This window comes from Camelina sativa, chromosome 1 (genome assembly GCF_000633955.1).
Source record: "Camelina sativa cultivar DH55 chromosome 1, Cs, whole genome shotgun sequence".
Lineage (NCBI taxonomy): Eukaryota > Viridiplantae > Streptophyta > Magnoliopsida > Brassicales > Brassicaceae > Camelina > Camelina sativa.
In genome coordinates, this window is record NC_025685.1 from 9,561,940 (window position 1) to 9,577,672 (window position 15,733).

The following is a 15,733-nucleotide window of genomic DNA, read 5'->3' on the forward strand; positions in this document are numbered from 1 at the left end:
CGAGAGAGAGCGGTTTTAAACATAAATTTTACAGTTTTTTTTTAAAAGATACCGATTCAGTTTTTCGGGTATTAGATCCGATTTCTTTTGGTTAGACCCAGGTATTCTTTGTAATTATCTTAGTTTTCTTTGGACAATAATGTAAAACACTGATTTCTTGATTTAAAAAAAAAAATAAAAAAATAGACAAAAAAAGAGAGGGATTTTTGAGATTGTCAGTAATGTTTTAGGGAATTCTGAAACGAAAACTCTAAATAATCTCAGAAATAAGAAGAATCAGAGCAAAACGAAAAGACTCAATTAAAAGTGGTGTCTTTTGTAAATAAAAGGAAAATTGAGGGGTTTAATATTAGAAAAATCATAGACGGTGCGTCAACTTAACTAACGGAGTTAGAGTTCCATTAGGTCTTCGTTAGTAGACATGTATATATAACTAGTAACCCTTGTTCGAGTGATTTTGTTTATTCATTGATCATTGATCATTGATCATTGATCATCATCACAGACAAATCGGCGAAAAGGAAATATTTGGGAATTAGTCAATTAGGGTTTTGGATTCGGTAGATCTCTTCTTGTTGTCTTGTGTTTTTGTTATCAAAGAATGCAGAAGCTTGACCTAGTTAGGGGGAATCTATACTTAGGCGATATATGCGTAGCTCTGAGATTTCACATGTTCTCACGTTTTGCACCGCCCTCCCATATCTGTCTTCGAGGAATGGCGTAACGTGAAACTAGAATCAAAAGAAATCAAGGAAGTGTGCGTTGGTGGTGGTGATGGTCAAGACTCACTACAAGGCAAAGAGTTTGCGAGAGAGAGCGCGTTACCATCAGGTAATCTTTTATATTCTCTTGAGCGTACTGGGAAAGATCTCGAGTTTACACGAATGGTTGTGTTTGCTTATGATGAAGAATGCGAGAATCTGCTTGATTTTTTCGATCTTTGTTTGGATTTTATCGATGCTGGCCGCAAAGAGAAAGGTGTGTTAGCACATTGCTTTGCTGGACAATCTCGGAGTGCTTCTATGGTTATTGCGTATCTGATGAGGATGGAAAAGCTCTCCGGGAAAGAAGCTTTAGCATCATTGAGACAATGCGCTCAGGCTCGTCCCAATCCTGGCTTCTTAAAACAGTTAGATTTGTTTGAGAGAATGAACTTCAAAGTCGACCGTTCCAGCCCTATTTACAAGCACTTCCGTCTAAAAGATTTAGGTTACTTATATAGTACGGATAAGAAATTTCATAGATTAAAGTTGAGAGCTGATCCGGAAACAGTGTCGAATGAGAGTAGTGGTAGTACGTACCACTGCAAGAAGTGCAAGAGAATTTTGTTGTTTCAAGAGCAAGTTATTGATCATACTCCAGGTGAGGCTGATTCAGAGTTCGATGACATGTTCAAAAACATGATAGGAGAGGTTCGTAACAAGAACCCCGGTGATCCGAACCAATGTACTTCCATGTTCGTAGAGCCTATCGAATGGATGAACACAATGGAAGATTATGTGTCTGAAGGGAAGTTATTGTGTCCTAAGTGTAGCGCTAAGGTTGGAAGCTTTGACTGGTCGGGGAGTTATTGTAGCTGTGGAAGCAAGATTGTTCCGGCGTTTCAACTTCAGATGAGCCGCGTCGATGTTATCACTGTGAAAGATTGCGTGAAGAAGAAAAAGAACAACAAGCATGATAAGAGAAGAGTCTAAGCTTTGGATTTTTCTGAAGACTTCATAAATTTTGTGCAGCTTAATGAGATATATAATTATTATTGATTTTTCTTTTTTTTGCTGCATCGAATCATATCTATAATTAAAATGATTTTCTTGGAATTAAGAAAAACTAAACATTGTTTTTGATTTTCAATGTAATTTTTGACATATAATAAATAATACAAAAATAAGTAATGCATAGATATAGTGTGTTATACAAATACATGAATGATGTAGTCATGTAGAGGAAACTAAACATTCATCACACTTATTTTATAGGGTAATTTACGTATATTAGCCACATAGCGAGTTTTTTAACCACCTTTGGTCAAAGTCAAATACATTTTTCATACATTAGCCACTTAAAAAATTTGGACAAAAAATTTATTGTATGAAACTATACTTATATGTATGTTTAGTTAGAATTTGGTTCGAATGTAAACATATCAGTTAGCTGTCACGTACAAGAATTTTGTCACTACAACTAAAATAAAAATAAATAATTATAATTATAATTAAAATAATAATTTTATTATTTTTCACCACAAAAATTTTTCTCATTTATCTCTTTTCACATTTATTATTATTTTTTTATTTTTATCAGTTTGAGTTAGAATTTTTTTTCTATTTTTTTAAGATCCATTTTGATATATTTATTTTAAATTTTAAATTTTAAATTATTACTCATTTTTATTATGAATTGTGATGTTAAAGACAATTTTAGATATTAAAATTATCATGTACGTACATACTAATAATTTGTATTATTATGTGTACGTGCACAATTATAATTTGTATTACTATATGTACGTACACAATAAAATTTGTATTACTATATGTAGGTATACATAGTAATACAAATTTTATTGTGTACGTACACAATAATAATTTGCCAAAAAGAAAAACAATTAGTTCATCTATATATGGAGATTTGGAAACAGTTTAAATCTATACTTTCGGTTACTAGTTAGTAGTTAATGATATGATATACAAAATTATATAATATACATATTTTAAACATAAGATATTAGATAGTATAGATATATTATGGCAATTTACTTACAAATTTTAATTAAAAAATTTTTGACTCAGAACTTGTTTATTAGTATAATCATTCACATATATGGTTTATAGTTTGCAATTTCAGTTTACGAAGTCCTACTAAAATTTATTTTAACGTTTCATACTAAAACATGTAGTTTGACAAATTAAACTTGCAACATAATAACTAATCCAATTCAAAAAGTAGAATGACAAGGGCATAAAATAAAGCTAGGAAAGAGAAATTAGCTCAAATGCCCAATACCACGAGGAAAAAGCATCGATGAATTTGGAGAATGGTGACATTCAACCATCTAATGGTATACATATATACAACTCATATACGTACACAACTAACTATATGAGACCCACCAATTAAGTTTGTAATGTACACAACTAACATACGTACACAACAACATAATAAATGTTTGGTACACAGACAAAAATCAAACTAAGAAAAAAGCCTTGGATTTACACAAATTCAACCTAGACTACAATCTATATGTTGTGCCAAACTATGTCAAATCCAAAAAAAAACATATCTAATGTACAATGTCTCTTTACGTACACTACAAAGGAATATATTTTTGGTACACAAAACAAATCGATTTGGAGTGAAGTTACATTATATTCTCTATTTGCCGGACACCACCGACTGAAATTATTCTCGCTAAAGTGTTCTCGCTAGAGTAAAACACACATAATTATAACTACTTTTAATTATAACTATTTTTCTAACTTTTAAGATCTATTTCATTATATATTTTTTTCTTTAGTTTCTTTTGAATCATGTTATTAAAAATGTTAAGATATTAGTATTATCATTACCATGTACGTACAAAGTAATAATTTGTTTGTTCATGTGTACGTAAACATTAAAATAATCTATATTTGTTTGTTCATGTGTACACATTAAATATTACGTATACAAACTTCACAATAGTAGATAATCTAACGTACATATATACATTTTCACATAATTAATATTATATACACCGTAAACTGCATACACGTTCACGGAATAAATTCTATGAAAGGCAAAATTGTAAATTTGCAATCATCTTCAACCTGAGTATCCTCTTTTGCAACCCTAGTTTTGGAGCAGTAATTCACAGTTTTTTCATAATTCTATGGTTTCTTTATTTTAATATTTTTTAGACATAAATCTTGTAAATCTAGCATATATTAGCATATTTAAATTCAAAAACGAGATTTTGGGATGCCACCTCTCCTCTTCTAGTTTTCTTTGGATTACTCTTCACCCAATTTTTCCTGGAATTTAGTCGTTTGTTGCTACTAATTATCTGTTGAACAATCCATTATTAGCTTTGCTATTAGATGGTTTGAGAAAATAAAATACACAAAGATTTCTCACTAATTTCCAGAATTTTTGTTGGTGAAGAAGACAGTTTTTTGAACATCCATTTACTCTTGTTCTTTTTTTTTTTCTTATCTCATAAATATATATATTTTTTTATAAATTGAAACATTGCAACAGTTGGTTTGTTCCCATATAATTAATTATTTTAATCAAACTAGATTTCAGTACATCAGTTGGGTAACGAAACTAAAGTCTAATTGCTACAGGGTATAATTGTCTTATTTTTACTAGGTGGCTAAAATCTGGAAAGCTTTTTTGAGTTTGCCTTCTTGTGAGAGAAAATGTTGACTTTGAGTGGTCAGTGAAAATTATTTTATTTTATATTGTTCATCAAATACACAACATAATCACCTTGGATTAACTGATCACACTTGTTGCGGAGAATATATTTTATACGGTTAGCTTAAGCTATGAGAAATGTCTTTCTCGATTCTACGTACATGTCAACATGATAGGGTGAAGATTCGAAAAGCATATAGCATATGTTGTTTCAATATCGGCAACACGCCAACGCAGGTATATGATTTTTCTCCTACTACGATCGAATCTTCCAGGTGGTCAGATGTTAAACAAAATTCCACTCCTAGTTTATTTCTTTTTATTACTTAATTTTGGGCGTATATGAAGTAAAAGAAATGATTTGATGTTTCATAGTATATATATTTTAAGTGGTTTATACCAACTATAATAAATAAGGCTTTATTGTTGTGTGGTGCGAACAGAAGCCAACAAGATTGACGAAACACGTCGAAACCTTAATGTATGCTTTTTGCACTTCGCCGCAAGATCTAGTTGGAGCTGGTCTGGATGGTTTGTTCAATAGAAATTGTAAAATGGTGTTCTTGCCTTTATTTCATACACATATATAAATCCGCTAGAAAAAAGAAGCACTTGTCCTTCATAGGAGCCCACAAGTGAAAACACTATGCTATAAGTATAAACTATAATATCCAATTTCCTTCTTAAAATATTGCATGAGGAACTTTGAACCAAAAAAAATACTTTGAACAAAAATAAAATATTGTATGAGCTGAGGAACTTGTTGGATGAGACTGTATTTTTTGAAGCTCACAGCTTTGGTCTTTTGCCCACATGCTCTTCTTGTCTTTTGTCTATTCTCAAGTGAGATTATCCCATATGTAAATTTAGTTTTTTCTTTTTTTTGGCTGCTCGCTATAGAGAAAACTTTCGTTTGTCGGGTGAGAACTCATTGTATCCCAAATCATGTCTCCTGGTTTACTTAATTTGATGTACATATTTATATATTTCTACATATCTTGTAGAACAATTAATTTGACAACGAAAAAACCAAGTTCTAGAAGAAAAGATATTGGGCGAGCACACAAGGGTCACAAAATCGAAATTATTAATTTTAAGTTGTTTGACCCATTTTAAAAAATGTAATCTGTTTGACAACAAAGATTGTCAATTCAATGTCGTCGATGGTTATACTATATAGCATCATGTTCATCATGATTCTTTTTTTTTTTGGTTTAATGTTAACATAAAACATCATGATTCTTGATAATACGTAACATAATCCTAATGATTAATTACCAATTAAAAAAATAGCTTTAATGAAAATATATATATTTAGATTTCATAAACTAGTTTAGATTTTGGTTCAAAGTAATAGGTAATGTTTTTGTATTCTTCATGGAAATCATTATACTTCTGGTTCAAAAATATATATTTTTATATATCTGAAATAATTAATTTCTCACAGCATGCACAAACAAATGTAGTGTAATCTACCATCCGTTTTGTTTCTGATTTAAATGTTGGTTATGCATCATGCACGTCATTATTATCTTATGATTTGCAAAATCCTAGCTAGACTGTCACATATATCAGCCAGCATTGGTCATCATCACCTTCTTCGTTATTGTCATACAGTTTCACTGTGACAAAGTCCAAACTATGTTATGTCAAAACGTAAGCTAACGTAGCTCCATGCGTCATAGATTGCAGAACAAAGATGCAATTACTGTAATATCTATCAAAGATTCGGTACTAACTTTACAAATTTACACAATGAATTCGTACCTCACCACTAAAAGTGCAATATAATGTACTTGATTTGTCGTCAGCTAAACAATTATAAAACAATTGTCATGCCGGACTATAAAGGTTCGAGAACGTGGACCGACTACATTTAGAAATATATATATGCATTTATCATTTCGTTTTTAGCGTAATGTGTAATGTTGCCTTCATCACGTTTTCTGGTTTTTTTTGTTTTGAGTTTTTTTTTTCCAAATAGATCAAGACTATCATCTGCTTGTCACGTTATAAACCATATATATTATCGTTTGACACTTAGTACCAGTTCCCCACGAATTACATGTCTCCACATCATTGACTAAACTATATTTTCAATTTGTTTGCAAGAAGTTTCCCTATATCAATAAATTGTTGTACTTTTTTACATTTCTGTATACTTATATAAATGATACACCCAAACTCGCAAGGCAAATTCAATAGTATTGTTTCCGGTATATCAAGATAAATTTATTATGCATATAGCATACGGAAAATATAAGCTAGAATGAAATTAGTATATGTATCTCGTTCAAATGAGTTATAGGAAATAACACGTTTTATTGAAAACTATTAAAATACGTTTCGGTTCATCCATTAACAATTCTTTATATATTTTTTTTATCTTATATCATTGTGAGTAACTAATAGGATTAAAAATTTAGCAAACTCAAGTTGATGTGTACTGTTATAAAAAAGGTTGTTGTGTACATTTTATTCTCCACTACCCAACAAGAAGGTGATCCACTCCCCTCATGTATCTTTCTTTTGTTCTTGCACATAAAGATATCAATCTGTTCAACTGCCATATAGAATACTAAACCCACGAATAATAGTATTATATGTGGGGATGTGAATAGTTAAACAAATAATAAGAACAAAGGGACAGAATCGTGCCAAACCTACAACATTCTTGACCTCTGCCTCCCTCCTTTATTAATTACTATATAGAGGGCACATTTGAGAGAATCAATTAGGCAAATAAAAGTCTAGATAGCGTTTTTAGCTTCTCACATCTTTCTTTCTACAATATCAAACTACTCTTCATCGGCCTCTTATCTAGCAAAGTGATCTCAATGGAAAACTCAGCACTAAGCAACTGCGTGAGGCGAACAGTATTCTCTAATCAACAGAGAACAATACAAGAGGGTCTAGAAGAGAGTAGTTGGACAATGTACATTGAAACCCAAGATGGATTAGGCCATAACGATGATTCTTCGATGATGTCAGATGCTGCGTCTCCTATGGGATCTGTCGAAGAAGACACGGCTTCATCTCCTTCTAACAGAACCAAGGTTAGTCGTCCACGAAGATGACAATCTTAATTAATATATGTTCGTAGTACATACATTAATAGTTTAATACACACATTACACTTATGCATAGCTATATGTATGTATGATATTTCATATGGTTTTATCTAATTAATCTCTTTGATGTGCTTGTTTCTTCAGGGTTACAGTGAAATGGAAGACAATACGATAAAAGTAAAAACCGTGATGAACATTACTAAAACTGAGGTAAGAAACTTTCAAACGACCTTCACATAGTAATATATATTTTCAAAAAATTAAATTGTTCTAACAACATTCTTACGGGTTTTTATAGGAGAAAGGACTGAGTAAAAATGGGATAATATATGAAGAATATTGCGCAGAATTGAAGAAGAGAGGACTTTGTTTAGTCCCTTTGTCGATGTTGTCTAACTATATTGGTTGACAAAAAACTTCGATTGTGTTTTTGAATATCATATCTTTTCTCTTTTTTTTTTTTGTGATTATTTATCTTTTCTGATTCTTTTCTATAAATTAAATCTATATATTGAATGGACGACTAAGTAAATGTAGTGAAAATGAAGAGTGGATTATATGTATTATTATTTGTAATTGTATGTATAAAATGCACCAAGGCAAAAAAGTGCGAGGTAGATTCAATTGACAGTAATGAAGACTTGTAAATCATTTTCTGAAACATGTGCAATAAAGAGTTAACATGTCTCCATGAGTGTCACAATGTTTATGGATTTTTGGTACGGTATACACACAATCACATTACTTATCTGTAAATATATATTTGGAACGTCTTGTAATCCAATGATTGAATTATCTCCCGATTTAGAAAAAAAAACCATCCAAAATTATATTGCCAACAACCTTTAGCCTAGTAGATGTATGATGTATCTGTGTCACACTCCTGGTGGTGGTGGGTCACCTATATTGGATATATGCAACAAATAACTTTGTGCTAAAACATTCTTTGGTTCAGTTTTAGTGTAAATAAATAATTAATTTAATCGTAGCTAATTAAAAATACCATTTTATTAAGATTATGATTTAATTAAAAAAAAAATCTCAAGATACCATTATATCAAAATAAAAAAATTGATTAGTAGTAGTAATTAAAAGGGTGCAGATTTGAAACGCAAATGGTTTCCTAAAACGAGGAATCACGAAATCACGACCGCATCATTCATCTTCTTTACAGAGAGAAGAAAGAGACAGAGCTCTTCTTCTTCTTCTTCTTCTTCTTCTTCTGCTCACTAGATCTGCTCTCTCTCTCTGTATCAGTCTTCTTCTTCACGATTGCTCCTGTTTTATTCTTCATCGTGGGGACAGACATGGTTTCCTCAACCAAACTCAAATCCGTTGATTTCTACAGGTCCGAGATCCTCTCCCTTTTCACATTCATTTTTCCGATAACGGCTCTGATGCAAAGCTATGTTTCTATATTTTCTTTTTATCTTTCTGAATTTCGCTACCATTAATGATGGATGATCTGATTTTGTCTGTTCAGGAAAATTCCAAGAGATTTGACAGAGGCATCTCTATCAGGAGCTGGGTTATCCATTGTTGCTGCTCTCTTCATGGTGTTTTTGTTTGGAATGGTTAAAATTTCTCTTCTTTATTTTCCCAATTGTCTCTTGGATCCTTTCTTTGTATATAGTCTGACAAAATACAAAAAAATATCATTTTTTTTTTTTTATGGGTTTTTCAGGAGCTGAGTAGTTATTTGGAAGTCAACACTACGACATCTGTTATAGTTGATAAGAGCACTGATGGGGACTTCTTACGCATTGATTTCAACATCAGGTTTGTAGGACTTTTTTCTTTTGCGCCAAATTACATAGTCTGATGCTCGATTCTTCATCATATAAAAAGGGGGAAATGGTGATTGGTTTTTTTTCTTTATAAGCTGACTCTTTGTTTTTGTTTCCCCTACCCTTTTTTTTTGTAGTTTCCCTGCTCTTTCGTGTGAATTTGCATCCGTTGATGTGAGTGACGTGTTGGGAACTGTAAGTCTTCTACCTCACAACTCTTACTCTTTCTATTCCGATGATCTCTCATTCCCACTGATTGAGAATGCGTTTCGTGATAAAGGAAAAGCTTAAATCTTGACACTTTCTTCAGTTTTTGAGAATGTATCTTTAGTTATATGATATGCTACCTATATTAGCATTTTTGAGCTGGTTTGTACAATGTTGGTATGAGTTTAATCCAATGTTTATTGATTCCATTCGATTAGTAATTTTCATCAAAGTTAGGGAAGACTTAATAATACTGTCTTACTGCAAAGAAACAAGAAGAAAATTATCTGCAAAGGTTTTATCATGTAGTTGAAACTTCAACCTTATCGCCTAATCCCTGAGTCCCTTTTTCAGTTGTGCAGAACTTCTTATGTATTATACCAAAAGCAGGACTAACTGCCTTTTATCGAGCTTTGACATATATATATATATATATATATATACCTTGCATATTGTTTAGAGTTAGTACATCCTTAATCTTTATCTACTTATGGTGTTCGATATTTCAGAATAGGTTGAATATAACAAAGACAATTCGCAAGTTTCCAATTGATCCGCATTTAAGGTCCACTGGCGCAGAGTTCCACTCCGGCCTTACATTACATCACATCAACCATGGAGAAGAAACTAAGGAAGAGTTCCCTGATGGTGCTATACCATTAACCAGTGGTAGTTTTGAATCATTTACACATCAGTGAGTAGGCAGCTTCTTTTCTATTTTGCATGAATTAAGTGTCCTGTCTGAGGGTATTGATTAACATAAAATTGAATTCTTATGCAGCTTTCCAATATTGGTGGTTAAATTTAATGCACCATGGTGCTACTGGAGTAATCGCCTGGTAATTCTCTTTGTAATTTCTTATCCTTCTTATAAACTTTCCAATTTTCTGAATTTTTCATGGTCTTTTTCTTCTGGTATGAAATAACTAATGGTCCAGTTCTGGATGTACTCATCATAACTTGTTTTACCTGCTTGATGAGTGAGAAATAATCTGCCTTAATTCGTTATTGACTGGTATTTGTTAATATATTTAATCGCGGTATGTGTAAATCCATTGACAATCTGTTGTTATTTTGTGTTAGGAATTCTACATGAAAAACTCCTTTTGTTGGTCCAAAAATCTTGTATCTTTTATGGGCGTTATGTATTTCTGCTACCTGTTGGACATTGAAAAAGTTGGTCATGTTAAATCTTGATGAGTTTCTTTTGTATTTTGTCTTATGCGCTGCAGAAACCTTCATGGGAGAAAGCAGCTAATATAATCAAACAAAAGTACGTGATAGACTCTTCGGCATTTGTCGAATTCTTAAATCTCAATAGCTGATAACTTTCTGAATAGCTTCATGTTTATTCTGCTGCAGATATGATCCTGAAACTGATGGCCGTGTTCTTCTAGCAAACGTTGATTGCACGGAAGAACCTGCGCTATGTAAGAGGTACTATAAAGTTGATGTTTTTTTATAATTTACTTGTTGTTTTGGCTGATATGAAACTTGAGGACTTGTTCTGAACTTGCTCAGGAAAGCTAGCTCGTTTCTTACTTGATTTATGAGTTGTTTCCAAGAAGAGCAGTATTTGTCTTCGCTCACCTTTTTTATGCCTGCTGTTTAAGGATGCTTGGGGAGCAGTGACTGTCATTTTAATTAATTTCTCGTTTGACTTCACATTAATTTTGGATTCTAATTTCAGGAATCACATACAAGGCTATCCATCTATTCGTATTTTCCGCAAAGGCAGTGACCTTAGGTGAGAAATCATCTGATATGATGTTTAAACTGCCAGTAGCTTAGTTATAATTCTTCATGTCTTCTCTTAACCCTATGTATCAATGTGTCGAAAAATTCGAGTATATGTCTCCTTATTGTGTTCCGAGTACAGTCAAATGTTGACACATGTGCAATCATCACGTAAATTAGTTCAGAACTTAAAATGCTTTTCTTTTCGTCTTTTCCTCTTAAACTATCTTTAGGTTTATGAACCACATATCTGTTAGTGTATATGTTCTTATGAAAATGTTCCTGCTTTGTTGTTTTCAGGGAGGACCACGGTCACCACGAACATGAATCTTACTATGGAGACCGGGACACAGAGAGTATAGTGAAGGTAGAGAAATGAACATTTCTTTCCAGTATCAGGAATAAATGAGTCAATATTCAAATCTATGTGTCTGTGTGTATTTGTCACTTTGTCTAGTTATATAAAATTGTGTAGTTGTCTATAGTAAGCATGTTCTAAAAGTTTTACAAGAATTTTCTTTCTTTTAGATGGTGGATGGACTGGTCGCACCCATCCACCCGGAGACTCACAAGGTAGCTTTGGAAGGTATATCCAATGATACCTTAAAAAATCTTAAAAAGGCACCAGTTACAGGAGGTTGTAGAGTTGAAGGTTATGTACGTGTAAAGAAGGTAACTCAGACTGAAATAAGTGAAAACTTAATGGCATGTTTGATATTTTTGTTAGCTTTCTGTACTGGAATTTTGTCTTTGGTATGTCTTAGGTTCCAGGAAACCTCGTTATCTCAGCTCATTCAGGAGCTCATTCATTCGATTCTTCTCAAATGAATATGTCGCATGTTGTTTCCCACCTTTCATTTGGGAGGATGATTTCTCCGAGGTTGCTGACTGATATGAAGCGGTTGTTGCCATATCTTGGCCAAAGCCATGACAGGCTGGATGGAAAGGCATTTATAAATCAACATGAGTTTGGTGCCAATGTTACTGTAAGTCGCAAAACCCATCATATGAATTTGGTGTCTTGAACCTTCGTCAAATTTTCTTTTACTGGCCCTTATCAAACTATTTTCTCAACGCTGTATACAGATCGAACACTACCTTCAAATAGTCAAAACAGAGGTCACTACAAGAAGATCCGGTCAAGAACATTCAATAATAGAGGAATATGAATACACCGCTCACAGCAGCGTGGCTCAGACTTACTACTTACCTGTGGCCAAGTTTCACTTTGAGCTCTCTCCCATGCAGGTTCAGTTCTCATTTACATCAAGAGAAAATATCTCTTGCAAATGTCTCAATGCACTTGCCTCTTTATAATTACTCCTTGGATGCTCTGTTTTTGCAGATCTTGATAACCGAAGACCCGAAGTCCTTTTCGCACTTCATCACAAATCTGTGTGCCATTATTGGTGGTGTTTTCACGGTTAGTAATTTTCTCGGTCTACCTTGTTTCTTCATACTCTCATGGATTCCAATTTCGAATTTTGCCTGTGGATTTTTTTTTCAGGTTGCGGGAATACTAGATTCGATTTTCCACAATACATTAAGACTAATAAAAAAGGTCGAACTCGGGAAAAACATTTGATTGGGGGACTGGAGGTTAGAAATTTTCATTAATCTATAAAATCATAGAAGAACCTCAGACTGTTTACTTCATATAGCTGTTCTACAGAGAAAAACTTAGAAAACAGAGAATTTTTGTTTGACACTATCTTAATTTCATTATAGTTCTAGGTAATTTAATACCCGCCTTGTTTTTTTTCTCCTTCCATTTTTTTTGTATTAAGATGACATAGCAGTAAAAACAAACACAAGTAGAACTTTTATTCATTTACAAGAGAAACAAATGGGTAAAAATCAAACAACAAACACCAATTGACACGAACTTGGATGAAGAGGGTAAGGGGAAAGACTCCGAACATAATAAAAAGGGAAGACAAAAGAGAAACTTCTTATTGTAGGAATAGAGTGGAAGCTAGAGCAGCCCCAAGAAAAGCAGCGGCAAAGGAAGAAGAAGTAGCTGCATTGTTTGGAGTTTCTTGAGACGTAGTAGGCATAGGTGCTGGGCTCATCTCAACGGTTCCCGAGACAGGGGGAGAAGGAGCAGAATCTCCTGAGGGAGCCGGGGCTGGAGAGGGTAGTGATGATGATGTGGTGTTGTTGTTACCGCTTCTATCAGCCATGACGATGACCACGAGCTTCTCGTTTTTCTTGCAGTTGTCTTTGTTTCCACTGATGAAATAGTATGGCCCAGAATGGTTTAGCGTGAATGAAGTTTTGCCATCAGCGAATTTAGCGGTCGGTGAGTCCGTGTTGCAGCTGTCGTAAGCGTCTCTTGTGACTTGGAGCACTGAATCTTGGTTTGGTTGGTAGACGAACACTGCAATTGTAAAAAATTTTGTGCCATATGTGAGAGAAACTGTGGATGCTGTTATCGAATGGAATAGTATTAGTACAGTTTGAAAACTTACACAGAGAGTCACCGATTTGGAATCTGCTCTGTTCTGCCCATTGACCATACACTTGAGAACCAGAAGGTACGGTCCAACCCTTCCCTCCACCGACTGTGAACTCTCTAGCGTAGGCTATGTTAACGATCATTAGCAAACACACGAGACAGAACCCACGATACGTCATGTTCTTTAGGTTTAGGGCCATTCGTAAGCTAAAAAGAAGAGAAGAAAAACCAACGTGTAAAGAAAACCAGAGATTTTAAGAAGATGTAGGTTATATCTAGTGTGGTATAATGTTTGATATGAGATGATGAAAGGCAAATGGGTTTATTATATAAAGGTGAAACTTTTGAGGAAATGTTGCAGAGAAGCTTTTTGTTGTCTTTTTCAAATTTTAAGCAAAGCATAAATGCCAAGAAGTGTTTCAGTTTTGGAATCTCATGTGACTTGCTTCTGTCAATGGCTTTTGTTCTTTGCTTCCGAATCTTTGATTTATATATTTTTTAGTATTATTTTTCCGACAGAGATCTTCAAGAACGAAGAAATATTTCACAACATTGCCAAATCAAAAGACTAATAAAAAGATCTGTTTCATGTCAAAAAAAAAGGCGAACTCTATTCTGAGATTTCGGGATTACCAAAGAACAACATACACTTTAATACTTTTATAGACCAAACAAAAGTATTAATACAACATTGTGAATATTTTTTCCATATTAGATCAAATCATATAACAAAGATATCTCCACATCTGCTCCTTTTGATCCTTCCTCTGTTCAGCAATATCATCAAAACACCAATCTTTAGAAGTTGAAGATCAAAAAAACTGATCAAGACCGCTAAGTTTAGTTATCTCTTCAGTCCATCATTAGTGCAAAAGCCGCGACAGTTGCAAAAACAAGGGACATGAAGACGCTGATACCGCGTCTATGTCCTGAACTCTTCTTCGGGAAATGTTTTGGAAGCGCACATTCTTCTCCATTGAAGAAAAGCCTAGTTGGGAAACCGTCGCCTCCTGGAATATTCAGTCCTTTGATGTTCTTCTTGGAGAAGGAGATAACAGATTGTTGCTTTCCGGGCACGGGAGGGTCTCTTAATGGATTTGTTCCGTTAACTTGACCGACAAGATAGTTCATATCACGCAAGCCTTGGAAGATAACAGTTCGATTGTTTGGTGGAACACGTGTTCCATTAAAGGAGTAAACGTTTTCATATCCTGGACTCGCTTTTCCCATATCCATCGCCACAAACCAATCCTCGAAAGCGAAATTTCTCCAATTGAAAACGGTTAACCTCGCGGTCCAACCGTTTTTGTAATCCGTGCTAACGTGCCAGTTAATGCTGACTCCGCAGTTATCCGGACAAGGAAGTTTCTTTGGTACTGGCATGTGGTTTTGTTTAGCCCAAGCTCTAGCTTTTAGGGTTCGGTTGTCGAACGGAACAAGTAGGGCGTCTGGTGGAAGGAGGAGAGGGTTACGGTGAGCATCGCAAGTATCAGTATCAATGTCGTTGCATCCGCAAGCACAAGTGTTGCAAGGAACTGCAGAGTTGTTGTAAAAGGCAGAGAAAGATACACAACATCTTGAGGCTTGTGCTTTGGGTTTGGTTATGTTGCAGACCACTTGCCAGCTGGCGATTGCGTAGGTTATAGCCAGTAGACCGCTAGGATCTGGGAACTGAGATGGATCGACCCGAACCGGTGGCCCGCATTTGTACTGCGGATTGAGAATACCGTCGATTTTCCAGTTCTGAGGTGGGTGAAGAGCTGTTCTGTTTAGGTCAGGAGGCAACTTGAAAACCTAACAAATTGAGAGAAAACAAAAACTTGAAGACCCTATAAATTCTGCGGAATTGTAACATATTTCAACAAAATAGAATACTAAACCTGCAACTGAAACATCGATCGAGCTTTCGAAGGATCCATTAAAGGTGGTAAGAGAGTTCCGTTTTTGCAACAGAAAGGTAGCTTTCCCACTACTTCATCGTCCTTCTTGTCAGGAGGCAAATCAGAAATGGCTGGTTTCTTCTGACAATTCATGACCTTAGAGAAATCTAAGTCACCGTAATACTGTCCGGCTTT

At 34.2% G+C, this 15,733-nt stretch overlaps 5 protein-coding genes across 5 annotated transcripts; 3 read left to right on the forward strand and 2 right to left on the reverse strand.

The window, feature by feature from the left end:
* LOC104705909 (dual specificity protein phosphatase 12-like) lies at positions 885 to 1,694 on the forward strand. Its single transcript, XM_010422007.1, has one exon. The coding sequence runs from the start codon at positions 885 to 887 to the stop codon at positions 1,692 to 1,694; it is 810 nt and encodes a 269-aa protein (XP_010420309.1).
* LOC104785547 lies at positions 7,158 to 8,138 on the forward strand. Its single transcript, XM_010510785.1, has 3 exons — positions 7,158 to 7,454; positions 7,614 to 7,679; positions 7,768 to 8,138. The coding sequence occupies exons 1-3, from the start codon at positions 7,236 to 7,238 to the stop codon at positions 7,876 to 7,878; spliced, it is 396 nt and encodes a 131-aa protein (XP_010509087.1). The 5' UTR covers positions 7,158 to 7,235; the 3' UTR covers positions 7,879 to 8,138.
* On the forward strand, positions 8,559 to 12,958 carry LOC104785555 (protein disulfide-isomerase 5-3). The gene is made up of 15 exons (XM_010510798.2): positions 8,559 to 8,817; positions 8,953 to 9,043; positions 9,154 to 9,248; positions 9,394 to 9,451; positions 9,973 to 10,157; positions 10,245 to 10,302; positions 10,696 to 10,736; positions 10,826 to 10,900; positions 11,154 to 11,210; positions 11,501 to 11,567; positions 11,729 to 11,872; positions 11,965 to 12,186; positions 12,287 to 12,448; positions 12,546 to 12,623; positions 12,708 to 12,958. Exons 1-15 carry the CDS (start codon positions 8,777 to 8,779, stop codon positions 12,783 to 12,785), a joined length of 1,452 nt encoding a protein of 483 aa, XP_010509100.1. The 5' UTR covers positions 8,559 to 8,776; the 3' UTR covers positions 12,786 to 12,958.
* LOC104785564 (early nodulin-like protein 3) lies at positions 13,000 to 13,961 on the reverse strand. Its single transcript, XM_010510808.1, has 2 exons — positions 13,672 to 13,961; positions 13,000 to 13,580 (listed from the first exon to the last, which is right to left on the reverse strand). The coding sequence occupies exons 1-2, from the start codon at positions 13,856 to 13,858 to the stop codon at positions 13,153 to 13,155; spliced, it is 615 nt and encodes a 204-aa protein (XP_010509110.1). The 5' UTR covers positions 13,859 to 13,961; the 3' UTR covers positions 13,000 to 13,152.
* Positions 14,288 to 15,727, reverse strand: LOC104705919 (COBRA-like protein 10). The gene is made up of 2 exons (XM_019241240.1): positions 15,539 to 15,727; positions 14,288 to 15,452 (listed from the first exon to the last, which is right to left on the reverse strand). Exons 1-2 carry the CDS (start codon positions 15,689 to 15,691, stop codon positions 14,511 to 14,513), a joined length of 1,095 nt encoding a protein of 364 aa, XP_019096785.1. The 5' UTR covers positions 15,692 to 15,727; the 3' UTR covers positions 14,288 to 14,510.